Source organism: Hemitrygon akajei, chromosome 5, assembly GCF_048418815.1.
Source record: "Hemitrygon akajei chromosome 5, sHemAka1.3, whole genome shotgun sequence".
Classification (NCBI taxonomy): Eukaryota; Metazoa; Chordata; class Chondrichthyes; order Myliobatiformes; family Dasyatidae; genus Hemitrygon; species Hemitrygon akajei.
The window spans coordinates 194,329,454-194,354,420 of record NC_133128.1 but is presented as its reverse complement, the minus strand read 5'-3'; the positions used below and the strand labels follow the sequence as shown (position 1 = coordinate 194,354,420).

At 42.8% G+C, this 24,967-nt stretch overlaps 1 protein-coding gene across 4 annotated transcripts in view; it reads right to left on the bottom strand.

Moving 5' to 3' along the window:
* Positions 1-24,967, bottom strand: part of LOC140728603 (solute carrier family 35 member F5-like) — a 177,998-nt gene that overhangs the window by 16,501 nt on the left and 136,530 nt on the right. For all 4 annotated transcript variants that reach the window (XM_073047585.1, XM_073047586.1, XM_073047587.1 and 1 more), the window contains 2 exons: positions 19,002-19,092; positions 3,874-4,028 (listed from right to left, as the gene is read on the bottom strand). In XM_073047585.1, the coding sequence (XP_072903686.1) occupies positions 3,874-4,028; positions 19,002-19,092 (246 nt within the window). The remainder of the gene's footprint in view (positions 1-3,873; positions 4,029-19,001; positions 19,093-24,967) is intronic.

Here is a 24,967-nt window from a genome sequence, read left to right as displayed (position 1 = left end):
TAGCATGGCATGTTTGCAACATTGGTTCAGAGTTGGATATTCAATAGCTCCAGGACATTCTAAGAAGGTTGGCAACAAGGAATGAAATCTGAGGCTTTAGGTTTTTGTGGATTTGTGCTACACCCCATGATCTTAAGCATAGGTTGAGGAGTTGGAAAAATATTGTTTTAATTCTTTAATACTTTAATCTTTAAGATAATTGCATTGTAAAAACCACTTTGTCTTCCTTCCAAGAGATTGTTGAAAGAAAAACTAACATTTCCAGGAGGGACTTTGTTTTAAAATATGCTCAAAATCATACTAGAAGTCATGCAGATGTATTAGCTCAGGTGGTAAAGTGATGCAGCTAGGGTAGTTGCTGCACCTCTGTGTCAGAGACCTGGGTTCAAACCCAGCCTCGGATACTATCTGCTGTTTCACGTTCTCCCTGTGACAATGAGTTCCCTCTGGATGCTCCAGTTTCTCCCCACATCCAAAGAAGTTCGGATGGTAAATTAATTGACAATTGTGAATTATTGATTGCGTGGAGGAACATTGTAGGATCTGGACGGAATTGATAAGGTGGACAGAATAAAAAAATGGGAACAATGTAGGATGGGAAAAAAGTAATGATGCAAAAAATGGGAATAATGTAAATACATTGTTGAGTGTCAGCTTGGACTTGGTGGGCTGAAGGGTCTTTGAACATAAAACTGCAAAAGAAACAGCCTACAAATACTGCAGCAAACCTTAAAATAATTACTGTGGTCTGTTTTGTGATAGGAAAAGGTCTCCATTTAATGTGGATACGAGGAAGTCTGCAGATGCTAGAAATTCAAGCAACACACACAAAATGCTGGTGGAACGCAGCAAGCCAGGCAGCATCTACAGGGAGAAGTAGTCGATGTTTCTGGCCCAGACCCTTTGTCAGGACTAACTAAAAGAAAAGATAGTAAGAGATATAAAAGTGGGAGGGAGAGGGGGAAATCCAAAATGATAGAAGAAGATGGAAGGGGGAGGGATAAAGCTAAGAGCTGGAAAGGTGATTGGCAAAAGGGATACACAGCTGGAGAGAGAGAGGATCATGGGACAGGAGGCCGAGAGAGAAAGGAAGGGGGAGGGGAGCACCAGAGGGAGATGGAGAACAGGCAAGGAGTGATTGTGAGAGGTGCAGAGAGAGAACAAAAAGGAAGAGAGAAATAAGGGGGGGGGGGGGTGTGGGGAATAATAAATAAATGCAGGATGGGGTAAGAAGGGGAGGAGGGGCATTAACAGAAGTTAGAGAAATCAATGTTCATGCCCTCAGGTTGGAGGCTACCCTGCTGGTATATAAGGTGTTGTTCCTCCAACCTGAATGTGGATTCATCTTGACAGAAGAGGAGGCCATGGATAGACATATCAGAATAAGAATGGGACGTGGAATTAAAATGTGTGGCCACTGGGAGATCCTGCTTTCTCTGGCGGAAACTGCATCTGGTGCTCCCGGAACGGCCTTCTATATATATGTGCGGTTGGGAGACTGTAGGTCTGACACGGTGGTCAGCAGCACAGGAGCGCCGCAGGGAACCGTACTCTCTCCGGTCCTGTTCACCCTGTACACATCAGACTTCCAATATAACTCGGAGTCCTGCCATGTGCAGAAGTTCGCTGATGACATGGCCATAGTGGGGTGTGTCAGGAATGGACAGGAGGAGGAGTATAGGAAACTGATACAGGACTTTGTGATATGGTGCAACTCAAACTACCTGCGTCTCAATATCACCAAGACCAAGGAGATGGTGGTGGACTTTAGGAGATCTAGGCCTCATATGGAGCCAGTGATCATTAATGGAGAATGTGTGGAGCAGGTTAAGACCTACAAGTATCTGGGAGTACAGTTAGACTAGAAGCTTGACTGGACTGCCAACACAGATGCCTTGTGCAGGAAGGCACAGAGTCGACTGTACTTCCTTAGAAGGTTGGCGTCATTCAATGTCTGTAGTGAGATGCTGAAGATGTTCTATAGGTCAGTTGTGGAGAGCGCCCTCTTCTTTGTGGTGGCGTGTTGGGGAGGAAGCATTAAGAAGAGGGACGCCTCACGTCTTAATAAGCTGGTAAGGAAGGCGGGCTCTGTCGTGGGCAAAGTACTGGAGAGTTTAACATCGGTAGCTGAGCGAAGGGCGCTGAGTAGGCTACGGTCAATTATGGATAACTCTGAACATCCTCTACATAGCACCATCCAGAGACAGAGAAGCAGTTTCAGCGACAGGTTACTATCGATGCAATGCTCCTCAGACAGGATGAAGAGGTCAATACTCCCCAATGCCATTAGGCTTTACAATTCAACCGCCAGGACTTAAGAACTTTTTTTTTAAAGCTATTATTAATGCTTTTTGAGTTAGTGATTTAGATGCATATCATATTTTACTGAGTTAAGTATTGTATGTAATTAGTTTTTGCTACAACAAGTGTATGGGACATTGGAAAAAAAAGGTTGAATTTCCCCATGGGGATGAATAAAGTATCTATCTATCTATCTATATTGGTTTGACCCAACGCAAACTGGGAGACCATTTCACTGAACACCTACGCTCTGTCCGCCAGAGAAAGCAGGATCTCCCAATGGCCCCACATGTTAATTCCACATCCCATTCCCATTCTGATATGTCTATCCATGGCCACCTCGCCTGTCAAGATGAAGCCACACTCAGGTTGGAGGAACAACACCTGATATTCCGTCTGGGTAGCCTCCAACGTGATGGCATGAACATTGATTTCTCTAACTTCTGTTAATGCCCCTCCTCCCCTTCTTACCCCATCCTGCATTTATTTATTATTCCCCACACCCCCCCCCTTATTTCTCTCTTCCTTTTTGTTCTCTCTCTGCACCTCTCACAATCACTCCTTGCCTGTTCTCCATCTCCCTCTGGTGCTCCCCTCCCCCTTCCTTTCTCCCTTGGCCTCCCGTCCCATGATCCTCTCTCTCTCCAGCTCTGTATCCCTTTTTCCAATCACCTTTACAGCTCTTAGCTTTATCCTTCCCCCTCCTGTCTTCTCCTATCATTTCAGATTTCCTCCTCCTCTCTCACTTTCCTATCTCTTACTATCTTTTCTTTCAGTTAGTCCTGACGAAGGATCTCGGCCTGAAACGTCGACTGTACTTCTCTTCCTATAGATGCTGCCTGGCCTGTTGTGTTCCACCAGCATTTTGTGGGTTGGCCTCCATTTAATGTGGGCTGGTATTAGAGTGGCTGAGCCTTCTGCTGCCCCCTATGTAGTTGTCATCTCCCTGCCTGGACTACTTTTGACCATACCATCACTTGACAGAATTTACTTACCAACTTACTTCAAGTGCCCTAAAAAAAATGAGCTCAAGTTATCACAATCAAATGCAACCGATTGTTAACTATTGTCTAGATTCGTGTTTGACTGCGTTTAAAAGCAAGTAATCAGAGTTGACACACAAGTTTTCAAAAAGTCCATGCAGTTAATTTCACTGGCCCTCCTATGTGTCAAAGCAATTATGAATTATTACAGCGTCCCATCATTTCCATTGTATCATAACTTCCTCTACTGAACATGTAACACAGTCAGCCTCACCATTTTGTATAGCACAGCACGTCAAATTCTAAAGATATAAGAGTAAAAACATCTTTCCAACCTTCTTGCTCTCCTCTAGGGATAATATAAATTTCAAGTTATTTAAGTGTCCCCAAATTCTTGTAAAAGCTTTGTCTTTAATCATGTTCACTAAAAGCTTATTCAATTTTTAAATCATTAATGGTATAAAAAATGTATGAACAGAAAAGGTGTTTCAACTGCACAACCTGACACTTCTAGCTCAACATTGCTCGAAGCAAGATCAAATTTTAAATTGGTACCAGCTGTACACATAATCATCAAAGCAGACGATACCTCTGAATCCAATGTTTCCTGCATATAAATGCAAATATCCGCCTAAGGCCAACCATTACTGGATCCCAGTTATTATAATGGCATAAAAGTGTTGCAATGAAAAAAGAGAGAAACACTGGAATGGATCCTGCGAATAATAACCATGAAAATTCCATCTGGAAATTAAAAATAAAAATTAGAATTAATAAAAGATTGCAATTTTTTATCCAAGTTTAATTTATACAACTAAGTTTTAAGTTGACTTGTTTTTCACAAAGATTTCTTTTAAACGGCTGCATGTACATATTTTAGTATATGTAAAATTAGCTATATAAATGCCATAACATTGAGACTTGTGTATGTCTAAATGTGGAAGACCCAATCTTGCTGATATCTCTGCTGTTGGAACCTATATCATGTTCAGCAGAATTAAGCATACACTTGCTGAGATTGTGCTGGAGAATCTATTTATTGTTTCTGAAATAGAAGAGCCCCAGCGTAGCACGGCAGCATAGTGGCTAGGCAACGCTTTACAGTAACTGCTGCTGCTTGTAAGGAGTTTGTACATTCTTACCGTGAACACGTGGGTTTGCTCCAGGTGTTCCAGTTTCCTCTGACAGGCCAAAGGTGTACTGGTTGTTAGGTTAATTGATCATTATAAAATGCCCCCGATTAGGTTAGCATTAAATTTGGAGAATGATGGGCAGTGTTGAAGGTCTGGAAGGGGCTATTCCATGCTGGATCTCAATGAATAAATCGCTGCTTCCATACCGAAAGGATAGATCTATAGAGTCTCTCAAAAGCAGAGGTGGTGGAGTATGCCTCATGATCAACTCTTCTTGGTGCACAAATATATCAGTGCTGTCCCAATTCTGTTCACCAGACCTGGAATATCTAGCAGTTAAATGCCATCCTTTTTACCTACCACAAGAGTTCTCTGGGGTCATTTTGATAACAGTATACATTCCACCTCAAGCCAATGTCAATCAGGCTTTAGATGATATGAATAATGGGATCAACATGCACAAAACAGTGCACCTTAACGCCTTCACCATTTTCGGGGATTTTAACCAGGCCAGTCTGAAAAAACTCACTAAGCAATTACCATCAACAGATCACTTTCAATACTGGAGGAAACAACACACTGGACCATTGTTACACCACCATCAAGAATGCCTACCGTGCTATTCCACGCCCTCTCTTCGGGAAGTCTGATCACCTGGCTGTACTTTTACTCCCTGAGTATAGGCAGAGACTGAGGACTGCAGCACCAGCAGTGAGGACCAAGAAGGTTTGGACGAGGGAAGCACAGGAGCACCTACGAGACTGTTTTGAATCGGTGGACTGGACTGTATTCAGGGATTTATCTTCGAACCTGAATGAATATGCTGCAGTTGTTACTGACGTCATTAAAACCTGTGTGGAGGAGTGTGTGCCTACAAAGACTTACTGTACATTCCCAAACCAAAAGCCGTCGATGAACCAGGAGGTAAGTCGACTGCTGAAGGCTGGATATGTGGCATTCAAGTCTGGCGAACCAGGCCTGAACTAGAAAACCAGGTATAATTTAAGGAGCAGCCAATTTTGAATGAGTTTGGAGGCGACATCGGATTCATGACAACTCTGGCAGGGACTGCAAGACATTACTTCCTACAAAGCGAAACCCAACAGCATGAATGGCAGCGATGCTTCATACCAGATGAACACTGACTTCTATGCCTGCTTTGAAAGGGAGAATATAACTGAAACTGTGAAGATCCCTGCTGCACCTGATGACCCTGTGATCTCTGTCTCAGAGGCCAATATTAAAGAGAGTGAACCCTCGCAAGGCGGAAAGTCCCGATGGAGTACCTGGTAAAGCTCTGAAAACCAGTGCCAACCAACTGACGAGTATTCAAGATCATTTTCAACCTCTCACTGTAACAGACGGAAATTCCCACTTGCTTCAAAAAGGCAACAATTATACCTGTGCCTAAGAAGAATAATGTGAGCTGCCTTAATGACTATTGCCCAGTAGCACTCACAGCAACAGTGATGATATGCTTTGAGAGATTGGTCATAACTAGACTGAATTCCTGCCTCAGCAAGGGCCTAGACCCATTGTAATTTGCCTATCGTCATAATAGGTCAATGGCAGATGCAATCTCCATGGCTCTCCACATGGCTTTAGACCACCTGGACCACACAAACACCTACGTCAGGATGTTGTTCATCGACTATAGCTCAGCATTTAATACCATCATTCCCACAATCCTGATTGACATGTTACAGAACCTGGGCCTCTGTACCTCCCTCTGCAATTGGATCCTTGACTTCCTAACCTGAAGATCACAATCTGTGCAGACTGGTGATAACATAGCCTTCTTGCTGGTGATCAACACTGGTGCACTTCAGAGGTGTGTGCTTAGCCCACTGCTCTACTCTCTAAATACCCATGACTCTGTGGCTAGGCAGAGCTCAAGTTCATCTATAAATTTTCTGCAGATACAACCATTGTTGGTGGAATCTCAGGTGGTGATGAGAGGGCGTACAGGAGTGAGATGTCAACTAGTGGAATGGTGCCACAGCAACAACTTGGCACTCAACATCAGTAAGACAAAAGAACTGATTGTGGACTTCAGGAAGGGTAAGATGAAAGAACACATACCAATCCTCACAGAGGGATCAGAAGTGGAGAGAGTGAGCAGTTTCAAACTCCTGGGAGTCAAGATCTCTGAGGATCTAACCTGGTCCCAACTTAGCAGCTATACTCCTTTAGCTTGAAGAGATTTGGTATGTCAACAACTACACTCAAAAACTTCTACAGATGTACCGTGGAAAGCATTCTGACAGGCTGCATCACCATCTGGTATGGGGGGGAGGGGGGTGCGGGCTACAGCACAGGACTGAAAGAAGCTGCAGAGGGCGGTAAATTTAGTCAGCTCCATCTTGAGTACTAGCCTACAAAGTACAAGGACATCTTCAAGAGTGGTATTTCAAAAAGGCAGCGTCCATTATTAAGCAACACAAACACGAGGAACTCTGCCGATGCTGGAAATTCAAGCGAGACACACAAAATGCTGGTGTTCCGGAGGATTAGAGTCCAGAACAGATCCCTGAGGCACACCACTGGTGACCGACCTCCATGCAGAATATAACCCGTCTACAACCACTCTTTGCCCTCTGTGGGCAAGCCAGTTCTAGATCTACAAAGCAATGTCCTCTTGGATCCCATGTCTCCTTACTTTCTCAATAAGCCTTGCATGGGGGTACCTTATCAAATGCCTTGCTGAAATCCATATACACTACATCTACTGCTCTTCCTTCATCAATGTGTTTAGTCACATCCTCAAAAAATTCAATCAGGCTTGTAAGGCACGACCTGCCCTTTACAAAGCCATGTTGATTATTCCTAATCATTTTATACCTCTCCAAATGTTTATAAATCCTACCTCTCAGGATCTTCTCCATCAACTTACCAACCAGAGGCAAGACTCGCTGGTCTATAATTTCCTGGGCTATCTCTAATCCCTTTCTTGAACAAAGGAATAACATTCGCAACACTCCAATCCTCCAGAACCTCTCCCACCCCCATTGATGAAGCAAAGATCATTGTCAGAGGCTAAGCAATCTTCTCCTCCCCCTCCCACAGTAGCCTGGGGTACATCTCATCCGGTCCCGGTGTCTTACCCAACTTGATGCTTTCCAAAAGCTCCAGCACATCCCCTTTCTTAATATCTACATGTTCAAGCTTTTCAGTCTGCTGCAAGCCATCAGTATATTCACCAAGATCTTTTTCCATACTGAATACTGAAGTAAAGTATTAATTAAGTACCTCTGCTATTTCCTCTGGTTTCATATGCACTTTCCCACTGTCACACTTGATAGTTCCTATTGTTTCACGTCTTATCCTCTTGCTCTTCACTTACTTGTAAAATGCCTTGGGGTTTTCCTTAATCCTGCCCACCAAGGCCTTCTCATACCCCTTCTAGCTCTCCTAATTTCCTTCCTAAGCTCCTTCCTGTTAGCCTTATAATCTTCTAGATCTCTAACATTACCTAGCTCTCTGAACTTTACTTAAACTTCTTGATTAGATTTATTACAGCCTCAGTACACCACGGTTCCTGTATCCTACCATAACTTCCCCGTCTCATTGGAACGTACCTATGCAGAACTCCACAAATATCCCATGAACATCTGCCACATTTCTTCTGTACTTTTCCCTGAGAACATCTATTTCCAATTTAAGCTTCCAATTTCCTACCTGATAGCCTCATAATTCCCCTTACTCCAATTAAATGCTTTTCTTACTTGTCTGTTCCTCTCTCTCTCCAATGCTATTGTAAAGGAGATAGAATTCTGATCACTATCTCCAAAATGCTCTCCCAGTGAGAGATCTGACACCTGACCAGCTTCATTTCCCAACACCAAATCAAGTACCACCTCTCCTCTTGTAGGCTTATCTACATATTGTGTCAAGAAACCTTCCTGAACACACCTTACGAACTCCACCCCATCTAATCCCCTTATTCTAGGGAGATGCCAATCGATATTTGGGAAATTAAAATCTCCCATCACGACAACTCTTATTATTACACCTTTCCAGGATATGTTTCCCTATCTGCTCCTCGATATCCCTGTTACTATTGGGCAGCCTATAAAAAACACCCAGTAAAGTTATTGACCCCTCCCTGTTCCTAAGCTCCACCCACAGAGACTCCGTAGATAATCCCTCCATGATGTCCACCTTTTCTGCAGCTGTGACACTATCTCTGATCAACAGTGCCACGCCTCCACCTCTTTCGCCTCCCTCCCTGTTCTTTCTGAAACATCTAAAACCCGGCACTTGAAGTAACCATTCCTGTCCCTGAGCCATCCAAGTCTCTGTAATGACCACCACATCATATCTCCAAGTACTGATCCATGCTCTAAACTAATCCGCTTTGTTCACAACACTCCTTGTGTTAAAATAGACACATCTCAAACCGTCTGTCTGAGCACGCCCCTTCTCTATCACCTGCCTATCCTCCCTCTCACATTGTCTACAAGCTTTCTCTATTTGTGAACCAGCTGCCTCTTCCCTAGTCTCTTCAGTTTGGCTCCCACCCCCCAAAAATTCTAGTTTAAACTCTCCCCAGTAGCCTTAGCAAACCTCCCCGCCAGGATATTGGTCCCCCTGGGATTCAAGTGCAACCCATCCTTTTTGTACAGGTCATACCTGCCCCAAAAGAGGTCCCAATGATCCAGCAATCTGAATCGCTGCCCCCAGCTCCAATCCCTCAGCCATGCATTTATCCTCCACCTCATTCTATTCCTATACTCACTGTCACGTGGCACAGGCAGTAATCCTGAGATTGCTATCTTTGTGGTCCTGCTTCTCAACTTCCTTCCTAACTTCCTGTAGTCTTTTTTCAGGACCTCTTCCCTTTTCCTACCTGTCTCATTGATACCAATACGTACCACGACCTCTGGCTGTTCTCCCTCCCACTGCAGGATATCTTGGACGAGATCCGAAACATCCTGACACCTGGGAGGCAAACTACCATCCGAGTTTCTTTTCTGCATTCACAGAATCGCCTGTCTGACCCCCTAACTATAGAGTCCCCTATCACTGCTGACTTCCTCTTCCCTTCTGAGCCACAGTGTCGCACTCTGTGCCAGAGGCACGGCCACTGTTGCTTCCCCCAGGTATGCTGTCCCCCCTAACAGTACTCAAATGGGAGTACTTATTGTCAAGGGTACAGCCACTGGGGTACTCTCTAGTACCTGACTCTTCCCCTACCCCCCCCCCCCCCCCCCCCACCAACTGTGACCCACTTGTCTGTCTCCCATGGCCCTGGTGTGACCACCTGCTTGTAACTCCTCTCTATCAACTCCTCGCTCTCCCTGACCAGGCGAAGGTCATTGAGCTGCATCTCCAGTTCCCTAACTCGTTCCCTTAGGAGCTGCAGCTCGACACACCGTGTGTGGCCGTCCGGGAGGCTGGGAGACTCCAGTTCTTCACACATCTGACACCGAGCACAGAAAATGGGCCTCACACACATACTACCTCCTTTCCGCAAAGAACACAGGTAAACCTTGTCCTGTTACGGCCTAAGCCCGTTGAGCCAAAGCCCTATCACTCAGCTGCCTCTCATTCCACTGCCCGCTGGATATGGCAATCTTATTTTAAACCTTTCGTGCTCTACCGGTTGACGTCACACGCCTGCATAGTCTTGCCACTCTTTTGTCCCGTGTAGTAAAAACTGCCTTCGCTCCCGAAATCAGCCATAAAACTTAAGAGTGAGCTTGCATTTACCATGTCAGATGGCAGCTCGTTCCACATTCCCACTACTCTCTGAGTGAAGAAGATCCCCCTAATGTTCCTCCTAAACCTGTCCGCTTTCACCCTAAAACCATGTTCTTTCGTATTTATCTCTCCTAATCTAAATAAAAAGAGCCTCCTGGCATTTACTCTGTCTATACCCCTCAATTTTGTAAACCTTTATCAAATCTCCCCTTACTCTTCTATGCTCCAAGGAATAAAGTCCTAAGCTGTTCTATCTTTCCCTGTAACTCAACTCCTGAAAACCTGGAAACATCCTAGTAAATCTTCTCTGCACTCTCTCAATCTTACTGATATCCTTCCTATAGTTAGTTGACCAGAACTGCACACAATACTCCAAATTTGTCCTCACCAATGTCTTGTACAACCTCACCATAACATCCCAAATCCTATACTCAATACTTTGATTTATGAATGCCAGGATGCTAAAAGCCTTCTTTACAACCCTGCCTGCCTGTGACACCACTTTCAGGGAATTATGCATCTGAACTCCCAGATCCCTTTTTTCCTCCGCACTCCTCAGTGCCCTACCATTTACTGTGTATGTCCTACCTTGATTTGTCCTTCCAAAATGCAATACCTCACACTTGTCTGCATTAAATTCCATCTGTCATTTCTGGCCCATTTTTCCAGTTGGCCCAGATCCCTCTGCAAGCTTTGAAAGCCTTCCTCGCTGACCACAATGCCTCCAATCTTAGTGTCATCGGCAAACTTGCTGATCCAATTTACCACATAATCATCTAGATCATTGATATAGACAACAAACAACAATGGTCCCAGCACAGATCCCTGAGGCACACCACTAGTCACAGGCCTCCAGTCTGAGAAGCAATCATCCACTACCACTCTCTGTCTTCTCCCACACAGCCAATTTCAAATCCAGTTTACAACCTCTCCATGGATACCCTAGTGTCTGAACCTTCTGAACTAACCTCCCATGTGGGACCTTGTCAAAGGCCTTACTAAAGTCTATGTAGACAACATCCCCACCCTTTCCTTCATCTACTTTCTTGGTAACCTCCTCGAAAAACTCTGCAAGATTCGTTAAACACAATCTACCACGCACAAAGCCATGCTGACTATCCTTAATCAGCCCCTGGCTGTCCAAATACTTGTATATCCAAACTCTCAGAACACCTTCCAATAATTTACCTACTACTGATGTCAGGCTCACCGACCTGTAATTACCTGGTTTACTTTCGGAGCCTTTTTTAAACAATGGAACAATGGAATACCCTCCAATCCTCCGGGACCGCATCCGTGGCTAAGGACATTTTAAATATTTCTGCCAGGGCCCCTGCAATTTCTACACTAGTCTCTCTCATGGTCTGAGGATAGATCATTTCAGGCCTGGGGAATTTATCTACCTTTATTCGCTGTAAGGCAGCAAGCACCTCCTCCTCTTTAATCTCTATATGTTCCATGACACTACTGCTCGTTTCCTTTCCTTCCATATACGCTATGCCAGTTTCTTGAGTAAATACTGATGCAAAATAACTGTTTAAGATCTCCTCCATCTCGTGAGGCTCCTTACGTAGACAACCACTCTGATCTTCTAGAGGGTTAGTTTTGCCCCTTACTATCCTTTTACTCTTAATATACTTGTAGAAACCCTTTGGGTTTACCTTCACACATCGTCTGTCAAAGCAACCCCATGTCCTCTTTTTGCCTTCCTGATTTCCTTCTTTAGTATTTTCTTACATTTTCTATACTCTTCAAGTACCTCATTTGTTCCTCGTTGCCTATACCTGCTATACACCCTCTCTTTTTCTTAACCAGATCAACAATATCCTTTGAAAACCAAGGTTTCCTATGCCTGTTAACTTTGCCTTTAATCCTGGCAGGAACATGCAAACTCTGCACTCCCAAAATTTTGCCTTTGAAGGCCTTCCACTTACTAAACACGTCCTTGCCAGAGAACTTATTCCAATCCACTCTTCTTAGACCCTTTCTCATTTCCACAAAATTGGCCCTTTGCCAATTTAGAACCTCAACTCGAGGACCAGACCTATCCTTATCCATAATTAACTTGAAACTATTGACATTATGGTCACTGGACCCAAAATGTTTGCCTACACATACTTCTGTCACCTGACCTGTCTGGTTCCCTAACAGGAGATCAAGTATTGTACCCTCTCTCGTAGGTACCTCTATATATTGATTTAGAAAACTTTCCTGAACACATTTGACAAACTCCAAGCCATCTAGCCCTTTCACAGTGTGGGAGTCCCAGTCAATATGTGGAAAGTTCAAATCCCCTACTATTAGAGCTTTCTGTTTCTTACATCGGTCTGCTCTCTCTCTACAGATTTGCTCCTCCAATCCCTTCTGACTATTGGGAGGTCTATAATACAACCCTACTAGTGTGATCACACCTTTCCCATTCCTCAGCTCCACCCATACAGCTTCTGTAGACAAGTCCTCCGGGCTGTCCTGTCTACGCACAGCTGTGATATTTTCCCTGACTAGTAATGCCACTCCTCCCCCCCCCACCCCCACATCACGTCTGAAACAACGGAATCCCGGAACATTAAACTAACAGCAATAATGTCGTAATCCCACGTGCCAATCCACGCCCTAAACTCATCTGCCTTACCTACAATACTCCTTGCATTGAAATAGATGCCCCTGAGAACATTTCTATCAAGTACAAACCTTTGATGTCTGTCTATACATGCAGTCCTTGCATGACCTTTATCCTCCTCCACCTCACTATCTGCTCTAACATGCTGGTTCCCCTCCCCCTGCAAATCTAGCTTAAACCCCCTACAGCAGCACTAGCAATCTACCCGCAAAATGTTAGTCCCCCTCCAGTTCAGGTGCAAACCATCCCATCAGAACAGGTCCCACCTTCTCTGGGACAAAGCCCAATTGTCCAGAAACATGAAGCCCTCCCTCCTGCACCATCTCCTTAGCCACGCATTTAGCTGCATTATCTTCCTATTTCTAACCTCACTAACACGTGGCACAGGTAGCAATCCTGAGATTGCAACCCTGGAGGTCCTGTCCTTCAACTTTGCACCTAACTCCTTAAACTCTCTTTGCAGGACCTCCTCCTCCTTCCTATCCACGTCATTGGTCCCAACATGGACCATGACATCTGGCTGCTCATCCTCCCTCCTCAGAAAACCGAGAACTCGATCTGAGATATCGTGGACCCTGGCACTAGGGAGGCAACAGACCATCCGGGATTCTCGATCTCTCCCACAGAACCTCTTACCTGTCCCCCTAACTACTGAATCCCCTATCACTACAGGCAGTCCCTGGGTTATGAATGAGTTCCGTTCCTGAGTCCGTCTTTAAGTCGGAACAGGTACATCCAGTATCATTTAGCGTCAGTTAGTCAAACATTGGTCTTAATAAATAGTATATATTTTACCTTTCTATGCATATAAAACACTTAAGAAACGTATGTATTTCAATAATTAAACCACTGCATTGCTTAGTAATAATTGTAGCTTTCATCAGGGCAGGGCCTTTCACATGCTCCATTATTCTCGCTTTATCCTTTAAAAATGTTCTGATCATTGACCGACTGTAGCCTAATGCTTTTCCAATGACCAATGGCATTTCACCTCTTTCTGATCACTTTATTATTTCCACTTTATTTTCAATCGTGATCATTTTCTGTCAACAGAACAGAAATACTGCGGATTCAGCAGCAATAGCTGTGGGCAGCAGGTCCCGAGCTCTGCCGGGTCCTAAAGTCCACCCGCACTGAGACAGATTAAATGGGACAAGTAGGGGCGGTGCTGACTGGAAAAGGGGGGTCAGGGTGAATCTTGCTATGAAAAATTTAAGCCAAATACAAAGTTACAGACTCGACACAGTGTTAACGGCAATGTGATCCGACTTAAAATGGTGGACGTGATGAATTTTTAATATAATAGGCTTTATGGCAGGCTGTTTGTAAGTATGAGTTGTCTGTAAGTCGGACGTTCGTAACTCAGGGACTGCCTGTATTGCTCTCCTCTTTTCCCTCCTCCTTTTCTGATCTGAGGGTCCAGTCTCGGTGCCAGAGACACAACCACTACAACTTGTTCTTGGTAGGTTGTCCCCACCAACAGTATCCAAAATGGTATACTTATTGTTGATGGGAATGGCCACAGGGGTGCTCTGCTCTTTCTGTCTATTTCCCTTCCCTCTCCTGACAGTCACCCAGCTACCTGCCTCCTGACTTTTAGGGGTGACTATCTCCCTGAAACTCCTGTCTAGTTCTGCCTCTGCCTCATGAATGATCTGATGTTCATCCAGCTCCAGCTCCAGTTCCCTAACACGGTTTGTCAGGAGCTGCATCTGGATGCATCTTTTGCAGGTGTAGTCATCAGGGACAGCTGTGCTCGCCCTGACTTCCCACATACTGCATACAGAACACTCGACTGCCCTAACTGCTGCCTCCATTACCTTACTCCTAAGTTAATTAAATTAATTAAAGGAACTTACCCAGCCTTACCTCACTGGGAGCAAGCTTGACCTCAGCCTCTGTTTGCCGAAGTCTCTCGAGCCAAAGCCTCAAAGCTCCACTCCTACCCTGAGCCGCTCACACCACTGGCTGCTCCTCTGCAGTTATTTGTCCCTGCCAAATATCTCAAGTAGTCGCTTGCTCTAATCAACACTCTATTTAACCCTTCAGTTGCCCTCCACGCTCCTTTTAAAGCACACTCACCTCAGCTGCTTCCCAGCACTCAGCGCTCTCCCGAGCCCCTCGCTCCTCCTCCTGCTGCGACAGTCCCGTGATCACACTGTGCCTTCTCTTAAAATTCCCTGAACTACCTCTACCACCACCCCAGACAGCAGATTCCACACCCCCAACACTCTCTGTAAAGAAAAACAACTATCCCGTCACATGTCTTTTGAAGTTACCCCCCCACACATTAAATGTATGCCCTCTAGAATAAGATACCGTCTGCTCTAGCTATGCCTGTCATAATCTTATAAACCTCTATCAAATCTCCCCTCAGCCTCCTCTGCTCCAGAGAAAACAACCAAGTTTGTTCAACCTTTCTTTATAGCACATTACCCCTAATTCAGGTAGCATCCTGATAAATTTTCTGCACCCTCTGCATAGCCTCAGCATCCTTCCTATAATTATGAGTGACCAGAACTGTATGCACTACTTCAGATGCAAGTTTTATTAAGCTGCAACATAAATGACATTCCTGTCATTTGAACTCAATGGCTTGACTAATAAAGGCAAGCATGCCATATGCCTTCTTAACCACCTTATTGACTTGTGTATCCACTCTCAGGGAGCTATGAACTTGGACCCGAAGCTTATCAACATTAAGGGTCTTGCCTTTTCATTTCATTGTTTTTGTTTCAATGTTTATAGTTTTAATTCAGAGAATGGATGCTTGGCATGAAGACAGGATGGAAACAAACTTCTCCTTCCTAATATTTAAGTAGAGGACACTCCTGCTCACCCAATAATGAAAAACAAAACAATACCTATTTACTGACAAAGGGAGAATTGTGATGATGCAGACTACGTCTGATCAACATACAATATGGAAACTAGCTCTATTCTTTTCGAAGAAGAGCATCTGCGTGTAGATGAAAAGTGGGAGAAAAAGCAGAAGGTAGTAAAAGGAGGAGAGAAGCTATACCAGTCAAAGCTTTGGCTATGGACCCAGGTAAGTACGGTCTTATTCAGTTGAACAATATTATTAAAGTAAGTCTGGCCATTACCTAACTTCCTTCGTTATTTATTTGTTATTTTTTGATTCCTTCATCAACTGATACTTCTCCATAGCTTAATATTACCACTGGAAAACCAAACTGAATGTGCTCCAGTACAGCAGTCTACTAGTTAGAAGCAATATTATTATATTTGATATTTCCTTTATAATTAATATTGCTTAAAAGAATTTTTTTGATCTGAAATGTACTTATTTTATTTAGAGATACAATAGGCTTTTCCTGCCCAGCGAGCTACACTGCCTAGCAACCGACTGATTAAACCCAAGCCCAGTCACTCGACAGTTTATAATGATCAATTAACCCACTAACCGGTACACCGTAAACATGAGAGATTCTGCAGATGCTGGAAATCCAGAGCAACACACACAAAATGCTAAAGCAACTCAGCAGGCCAGGAAATAAATAAACAGTCAATGTTTTGGGCAGAGACCGTTCTTCAGGACTGGGAAGCCAGGATAAGTTATTGGACTCTGCAAGCAAACCAAAGCACCTGGAGGATACTGGAATTAAACTCCAAACTCCAAAAGCCCAGAGCTATAAAAGCGTTGCACTGACTGCTATGCTACAGTGGCACCCTATTCTTTAACCTCTTCTACAAAGTGACAAGCATTCCTTTAAAAAATAATATAACCACTTATCTTTCATGCCTTACCTAAACGTGCTATTTATAACATCTCAAATAGGACCATTAATACTCATGGGGTACAGGAGCTCCTGAAACTTCACTGATCATGTTTGTCCAAATTGGAACTGTACTGTTTAGAACTATCGGGCCATTTATCTCAATGGATAGTAATCCAATTTCCACTTTAATGTTAGATCAGACAAGATTTTACAGTGTTATAAATCTCCTACAAATAACAAGACTGCAACTCTGATGATTCTATCAGAACTCTGTGTTAAAATAAAGCTGTCCTTGTTGCAAATTTATAAAGAAATCTTTTCCAGAAACAAAAACAAATGTTCGGAGCAAGGAGATGCTCAGCCAGCAGCAGACCAGCTTCAAGTTCATTCTCTTTTCTCAGTCCATTTGTCTCCGCCACATCTGTATCTGTTCCTAGGATGCGGCTTTCCATCAGAGACATCTTCATTTTCCAAAGAACAGCCTTCCCCAAACTCTATCATTGACTCTGCCCTCAGCCTCTTCTCCATTTCCCAAATATCTGTGCTCGCCCATCTTTCCACAGCCTTAATAGGGATAGAGTTCCTCTTGTCCTCACCTACCACTCCATGAGGCTCTGTATCCAACACATACATCATTCTCCACAAATTCCACCATTTTCACTCAGATCCTATCACCAAACACATCTTTACCTTACCTTCCTCCCCCCCCACTCTCTGCTTTCCAACAGACATCAGTCCTTTCATGATTCCCTTGTCTATTCACCCCTCTGCACTAAACTTTCTCCAGGCACATATCCCTGCAAGTGAAGAAATGCTACACCTGATCATTCACCTCCTTGCTCATTCCCAAACAGTCCTTTCATGTGAAACAACACTTCACCTGTGAATCTGTTGAGATCATTTACTGTATCAGGTGCTCCCATTGTGGCCTCCTCTATGTTGGTGAGACCTGATGTAAATTGGGGGAAAGATCGCTCTGTCGAGCACATCTCTACTCTATCTGCAAAAAGCAGAATTTCCTACTGGCCAACCATTTTCATTTCTATCCCCATTCCTGTTCTGACTTGTCAGCCCATGGCCTACTCTTCCGCCATGTTGAGGCCATTCTCAGGGTGGAGGAGCTACATTTTATATTCCATCCTGGTGGCCTCCAACCTGATGACGTGAACATTGATTTTCCATTCCAGTAATTTCTTTCCCCTCCCCCTTCCCTGTTCTTCTATTCCACACTTTGGCCTTTTGCCTGTTCTCATCTGCCTATCTTCTCCCCCTGGGTTCCCTCCTCCTTCCCTTTCTCCCATGGTCTACTCTTCTCTCCCATTAGACTCCTTCTTCAGCAGCCCTTTGCCTTTTCCACCAATCACCTCCAGCCAGTCCCCTTCCCCCACCCACCTAGCTTCATTTAGAATCTTCTAGCTTGTCCTTTTTATTCTGGTGCCTTCCCCTTACTTTTCCTGTCCTGAAGTAGGGTCTTGGCCCAAAATGTCGACTGTTTATTCATTTCCATAGATGCTGCCTGACTTGCTGAGATCCTCCATCATATTGTGTGTGTTGCTCTGGATTTCCAGCATCTGCAAAATCTCGAGTTCAATTTATAATTTTTGCTTAACTTCAGAGTAGAAACAATTATATTTCTCTGCACACCATATTTAGGAAAACAAACTTGCACGTGTCATGATTTCTATAGGGTCAAAAGTCAGGCAAACTACACTTGTTTAACTACTTCCAACCCTGCAGCTACTAATTTCCTAATGGTATGCCTTAGTATTCTCTTCCATAATACAATTCCTCTTTTATTAAGTGTTATGCTTCTCCATAGTAATTTCAAAGGAGGTTTTGACAAGAGATACCCAAATGAACTTTGATAACTCTTTACAAAAATTCTCAAATCTGTATTTGTGAACTTCCCATGATTCAGGACATTTACAAAGACAGGTGTGAAAAAAGGAACTGAAGGATCATTGGGGACCCGAATCACCCCAACCACAATCTATTCCACCTGTTACCATCCGGGAAACGGTACTGCAGCAAAAAAGTCAGGACCAACAGGCTCCGGGACAGCTTTTTCCACTAGGCCATCGGACTGATTAACTCACACTGATTTGAGTGTATTCCTATGTTACATTGACTGTTCTATTTATTATAACTTACTACGATTGCATACTTAGACGGAGACGTAACGTAAAGATATTTACTTCTCATATATGTGAAGAATGTATGAAATAAAGTCAATTCAATTCAAGTGTTTCATTAGAGCCCTCTGTAGTAGCAACACATAGGCCTAAAATGTCACAAATACAATGGAAGTACACAGATCTGTGCCCCAAATGAACAAACTAACTAGAAGTGAGCAATTTCTTTAGAACAAATATTTGCTGATATCCATCATCAAACATAGCCTAACAACAATTCAGCAGATTAATGAAAATATACATAATGAGTCTTGTTTTCTAGCCACTGTACTGTGAATGTTTTGACAAGATTCTGGTATTGATCATGCATTGAAAACAGAATGAATTACCTTTCTCATATAGATGTCTGCTATCATGGAAAGTGGTATTGTGAGGCTTAGTGCAAGTGTACCAATTAGCGATGATGTGAGAAAACAGCCCCTGAAAAATAAAATTCACTTTAAATATAAAAATTATAAATTTGCACAGGTTAAATTATATTCTTGTTTAACCCTAGAAGTCAGAATGATGCGTTAACTTACAATGCTCCCTGACCTCCGTATAATAAAATACTTATTCTAAAGTTATGGTGTACATAGATTTAACACACACAATGAAATTAGATAACAGATCAATTGGTTTGTATTTTTTGGCATTTTGTAAGATATTAATGTTGCAAAGACATCATGAGGGGTTTTACTTTCATTTAAAATATTGTTAACAGAATTTTATACATTGGAACATTGGGGTTTAACTTAGTGTTTCGAACAAAGTGATTTACAAAAATGTAGCATGCCCAAAGTACTGTACTGAAGTATTAGTCATATTATGTGTATGTTGGCTTGACCTTACAAATTATTACAGCTCAACTATCAGGCTCTTGAACCAAAGGGGATAGCTTCACAACCTATGGACTCACTTTCCAGGACACTTCGTCTCATGCTCTTGATACTTAGAGCTTATTTATTCATTATTATTATTTCTTTCTTTTTGTATTGGCACAGTTTATTGTCTTTTGCATCTGGTTGATCACTCAAGTTGGTGTGGTCTTTCATTGATTCTATAATGGTTATTATTCTATTATAGATTTATTGAATATGCCCACAAGAAAATGAATCTCAGAGTTGTATATGGTGACATATATGTAATTTGATAAATTTACTCTGAAGTTTGAAATGTCTACTGCAGCAAGAGTCCTATCCATTTAACCAGACCACAGGATAATGATCAGCAGTGAATGTCTGAAACCAAGAGAGCTGGTTTCTGAAAAGCACAAAGCTTCACTTTAAGTTGCCATTACATCAGTTGATTCTTTCCATGCCTTATAAGCCCATAAGATATAGGAACAGAATTAGGCCATTCGGTCCATCGAGCCTGCTCTGCCATTCCATCATGGCTGATCCTGGATCCCACTCAACCCATACACCTGCCTTTTCATCATATCCTTCGATGCCCTGACCAATCAGGAAACAATCAACTTCTGCCTTAAATATATGCACGGGCTCGGCCTCCACCGCAGTGTGTGGCAGACCATTCCACAGATTGACTACTCTCTGGCTAAAGGAAAATTCCTTCTTACCTCTGTTCTAAAGGGTCGCACCCCCCCCCCCCCCACCTTGTGGCACATTAGGCAGCAACCTTGTTGTTTTTTTAGAATTTGTCTGTTTTTTTATGAAGCCGAATTGCTAGCTCAACGCTCAAACCAGAACAGATGGAAAAGATGCAAGGAGCCGGCCGGATTCGAACCCAAGACCATTTGCCTCAAATTCCAGTGCAGATGCCACTAAACCACTGGCTGGCTACAATTACAGAAGCTGAAGGAGGTGTTTCTGAGGAACTGAGAAGGGTTGGGAAAACCTTGTAGCAGAAATAAATCTGGCTGTAGCTTTTTCTTTGTGCATCTTTGGATGCTGAGCCACTGAGTATAATTTAGGCTGAGATAGGTAGACTTCTGGATCACAGAGGAATCAAAAATTACGGGGAACAGGTAGAAAATGGAATTGAGACCAATGATCTTATCAATCATGATCTGTTGAATGGCAAAACTTCTTCAGTCTTTTCAATAAACACAGAATTTCCAGGTTTTCTACTATTTAGGTTAAAAGGGTGAAGCAGCAACATGCAAGAATTCATCAGAACTTTAGAGTTTAAGGGACATTGCAAACATAATATATAATGTATAAGATGATGCGAGGCGTTGGTCGTGTGGATAGCCAGAGGCTTTTTCCCAGGGCTGAAATGGCAAACACGAGAGAGCACAGTTTTTAAGGTGCTTGTAAGTAGGTACAGAGGAGATGTCAGGGGTAAGTTTTTTTACTCAGAGTGGTGAGTGCATGGAATGGGCTGCTGGCAACGGTGGTGGAGGCAGATACAATAGGGTTTTTTCAGAGACTCCTGGATAGGTACATGGTGTTTCAAAAAATAGAGGGCAACAAGTAACCTTAGGTAATTTCTGAAGTAAGTACATGTTTGGCACAGCTTTGCGGGCCGAAGGGTTTGCATTGTGCTGTAGGTTTTCTACGTCTAAAATGGATTCTGGAGTTAGAAGAAAGGAAAATAGCAAAAATAGTGCTACGCTCAATTTGTTCAGTAATCAATACTGAACACAGATTAATGATATTAATCATCACAGCAAAGATGTATGCAGTAACACATCCATCCACCTTGATGGCTGTATTAATCCAGTCCTTCAACCACACTCCAGCATACATACCAATTTAATTTGCAGATATACCCATTTGTCTTTCTGTGCAATTCCTCATATCCCTATTTGTTAATTCACCAATAACTATTAAACTTATCTTAATGTCTCTTTTTCAGTCACTTTCAACAACAGCTTACTATCCTTCCATTCACTATTTTTCAATACGTTCATTCATAGGTGTCTATTTTTCTCCTTGCTAGGAAAGAAAATAAAGAACAGAAGAGAATGGCAGATAACCGGATGTGGTTCTCCAATTATCACACACTTTACAGTTGTAGAAGAGGGATGCTGCAAATATACAGAGTTTTGTGGTGCTCAGTCACTGGAGATGGCAGTCTTAATGCAAGGCTTTTTGAACCATTAAGCACTTCAGTTGGACTGCTAAGGCAGGCTGGATTTTTTCCTAGTAACTCTTACACAAAGTGAGCACAGTAGGTTTGGGAAAAAGTTTAACTCGGAAGGTCTTGGACTCTATATAGATTCTAAATCTTTGCTCCTGATAATAAACAAGGTCATTGTGAAGAGTATGTTATGTATTCCCAAGTGTCTTGCTACACTGTGTTGCTGGTAGAGAAACTGGTGGAGTCTGCCTCTAATATGGTCTAATGCAGATAGCAGGGTATCACAGGCTGCACCCTTGTAAAAAGTGACCAACACTACATATCAAATAAAGCACTGAAATGAGGACTGACAAGCATTCACCAGGAACTGAATACATGTATGATTTCATAATTTATCTCCCATGATCAACAATTGATCAAAAGCTTAATGCTAGCAAAAAACTATTGGTGGGCCTTGACAGGGATAAACTTTTCCATAGATGTCAACTGGCCGGCTGAGTTCCTCCAGTGTTTTGTGTGTGTTGGAAACATAGAAAACCTACAGCATAATACAGGCCCTTCGGCCCACAATGCTTTGCTGAACTTGTACTTACTTTAGAAATTACATAGGGTTACCCATAGTCCTCTATTTTTCTAAGATCCATGTACCTATCCAGGAGTCTCTTAAAAGACCCTATTGCATTTGCCTCCATTACCAATGCCGGCAGCCAATTCCACGCACTCACCACTCTCTGCGTAAAAAACTTAACCCTGACATCTCCTCTGTACCCAACTCCAAGCACCTTAAAACTGTGCCCTCTTGTGTAAGCCATTTCAGCCATGGGAGAAAGCCTCTGACTATCCACACAATCAATGCCTCTCATCATCTTATACACCTTCATCAGGTCACCTCTCATCCTCCGCCACTCCAAGGAGAAAAGGCCGAGTTCACTCAACCTATTCTCATAAGTCATGCTCCCCAATCCAGGAAACATCCTTGTAGATCTCCTCTGCACCCTTTCTATAGTTTCCACATCCATTCTGTAGTGAAGTGACTAGAACTGAGCACAATACTCCGAGTCTGACCAGGGTCCTATATAGCTGCAACATTACCTCTCAGCTCTTGAACTCAATCCCATGGTTGATGAAGGCCAACACACCCTTTGCCTACTTAACCACAGTCAACCTGTGCAGCAGCTTTGAGTGTCCAATGGATTTGGACCCCAAGATCCCTCTGATCCTCCACACTGCCAACAGTCTTACCATTAATAGCATAATCTGCCATCCTATTTGACCTACCAAAATGAACACCTCACAGCTATCTGGGTTGAACTCCATCTGACACTTCTCAGCCCAGTTGCTAAGACTCTCCTTTAGGAATTTCAAAAAGATAATCTACTTGGAAAGAGTCTAAACTATTGATCATCTACCCTAATAAGCCCTTGTGTATTAATTTTATTTATTTGACAGAGCTCTTGTGAAGCATCAAAATACACTCAGTGACCACTTTGTTTGGCACCACCTACATCTAATAAAGTGGCTACTGAGACTACGTTCATGGTCTTCTGCTGCTGTAGCCCATCCACTTCAAGGTTCAACATGTTATGCATTCACAGATGCTCTGTTGCACAACACTACTGTAATGCATGGTTACTTGCGTTACTGTCACCTCCCAGTCAGCATCAGCCAGTCTAGCCATTCTTCTCCAACCTCTCTCATAACAAGGCGTTTTTGCCCATAGAACTGTTCTAGATATTTTTTCTTTTTGCACCATTCTCTGTAAATTCCAGAGACTGATGTTGATGAAAATTCCAAGAGATCAGCAGTTTCTGCGATACTGAAACCACCGCATTTGCTACTAACAAACATTCCGCAGTCAAAGTGACTAGATTCTGATGTTTAGTCTAAACAACAACTGAATCCCTTGACCATATCTGCATGTTTTTATGTATTGAGTTGCTGCCACATAATTAGCTGATTCGAAATTTCCATAAATGAGCAGGTATATAGGTGTATCTAATGAAGTGGCCAGCGAAGTGTTGCTCTAATTATTCCTAAATGCAAAGATAAGGAAGAGAAGAAAGGAATCAGAGTGGCATCAGTACTACTGGGGAGAGCAGACATTTTGTAATAATCTACTTCTAATTATACTGTTTAGAATTAAGAAACAAAGATGTTTTTGTCCTTAACTAATGGGAAGCGTTCTGAGCAGCAGATTTCCAGGGACTTTATAAAAACTACAGATTGGCTTCTCTGCACATAAAGTTAACATTATAGCCTGCTTTGGTAAGTAAGTAGCCATTTGGCTTTTGTGGCTGGCTGGCTATAAGATTGAACAATCAATGAAGCCTGTACTTCACCAATGCCTGTACTCTATGGGTGATAAGTTTAGCATCTTGTGATTTGCAACCCTTTGATGATTCCTGCTCTGCTGTAGAACTGCACCTTTACGTTGTTGCTGTTGTTGTTTATCATAGATCTCAGCTAAAAAAAACTCAGTATCAGTGACACATTGGGTAATCTGAATAGATAAGAGCTCCTCATCTGTGGTATCTATGGAATTTTCAAAATAATCTGGTATGTTTACACCTTACAACATGACACACATTATGTTTTTAAAAGCCATCTTGGAAGCAGCTGTGAGGTTGAGACATCTGTGCCAGATGTCCTTGTCAATGTTCCAGACCTTCATCTTGTATTTCAAATTCATACTAAAAACCTCTAACTGACCAACTAAAATTGATAACTACCTCACTGATGATACTGATTACACACAGACTAAAACATCAGTCGAGATATGGAAATCCCTAGGGTAGAGCTTCCAGATGCACTGTCATTTTCTCAAACTTGCAAACTCATGTAGCAGCCATTTAAAATTCAGGTCAGGGCTTCCGAGAGAGAAAAAAAACTATAAAGAACAAAGAAAAAGTTCCTGAAGTAATAGCATTCATGTACTCTGAAGCTTTACCTGAACATCGCAATTACCGCTTGTTAACTAGAGGAATGCCATAGAGATTTGGGTAGTTGCAGAAAGGCTTAGACCACATAGAAGAAGCTAGAGTTTCTGATGAGATGCTAGGATGCAAAATGGAATGATAATGAAGCTGATCAATTAAAATGCTAAACAGTTGATTGCTACAGCCATTGCATTGCAGAGACATTTATGCAAGAGAAAATCATAGAGCTTTAGCAGAACAACCAAGACGCCACAGTGAGAATTACTTTAACCTCTTACTATATACATTTACCTGCCAGTAATACAATAATATCTTTGCTGACCTATCTGGAATAC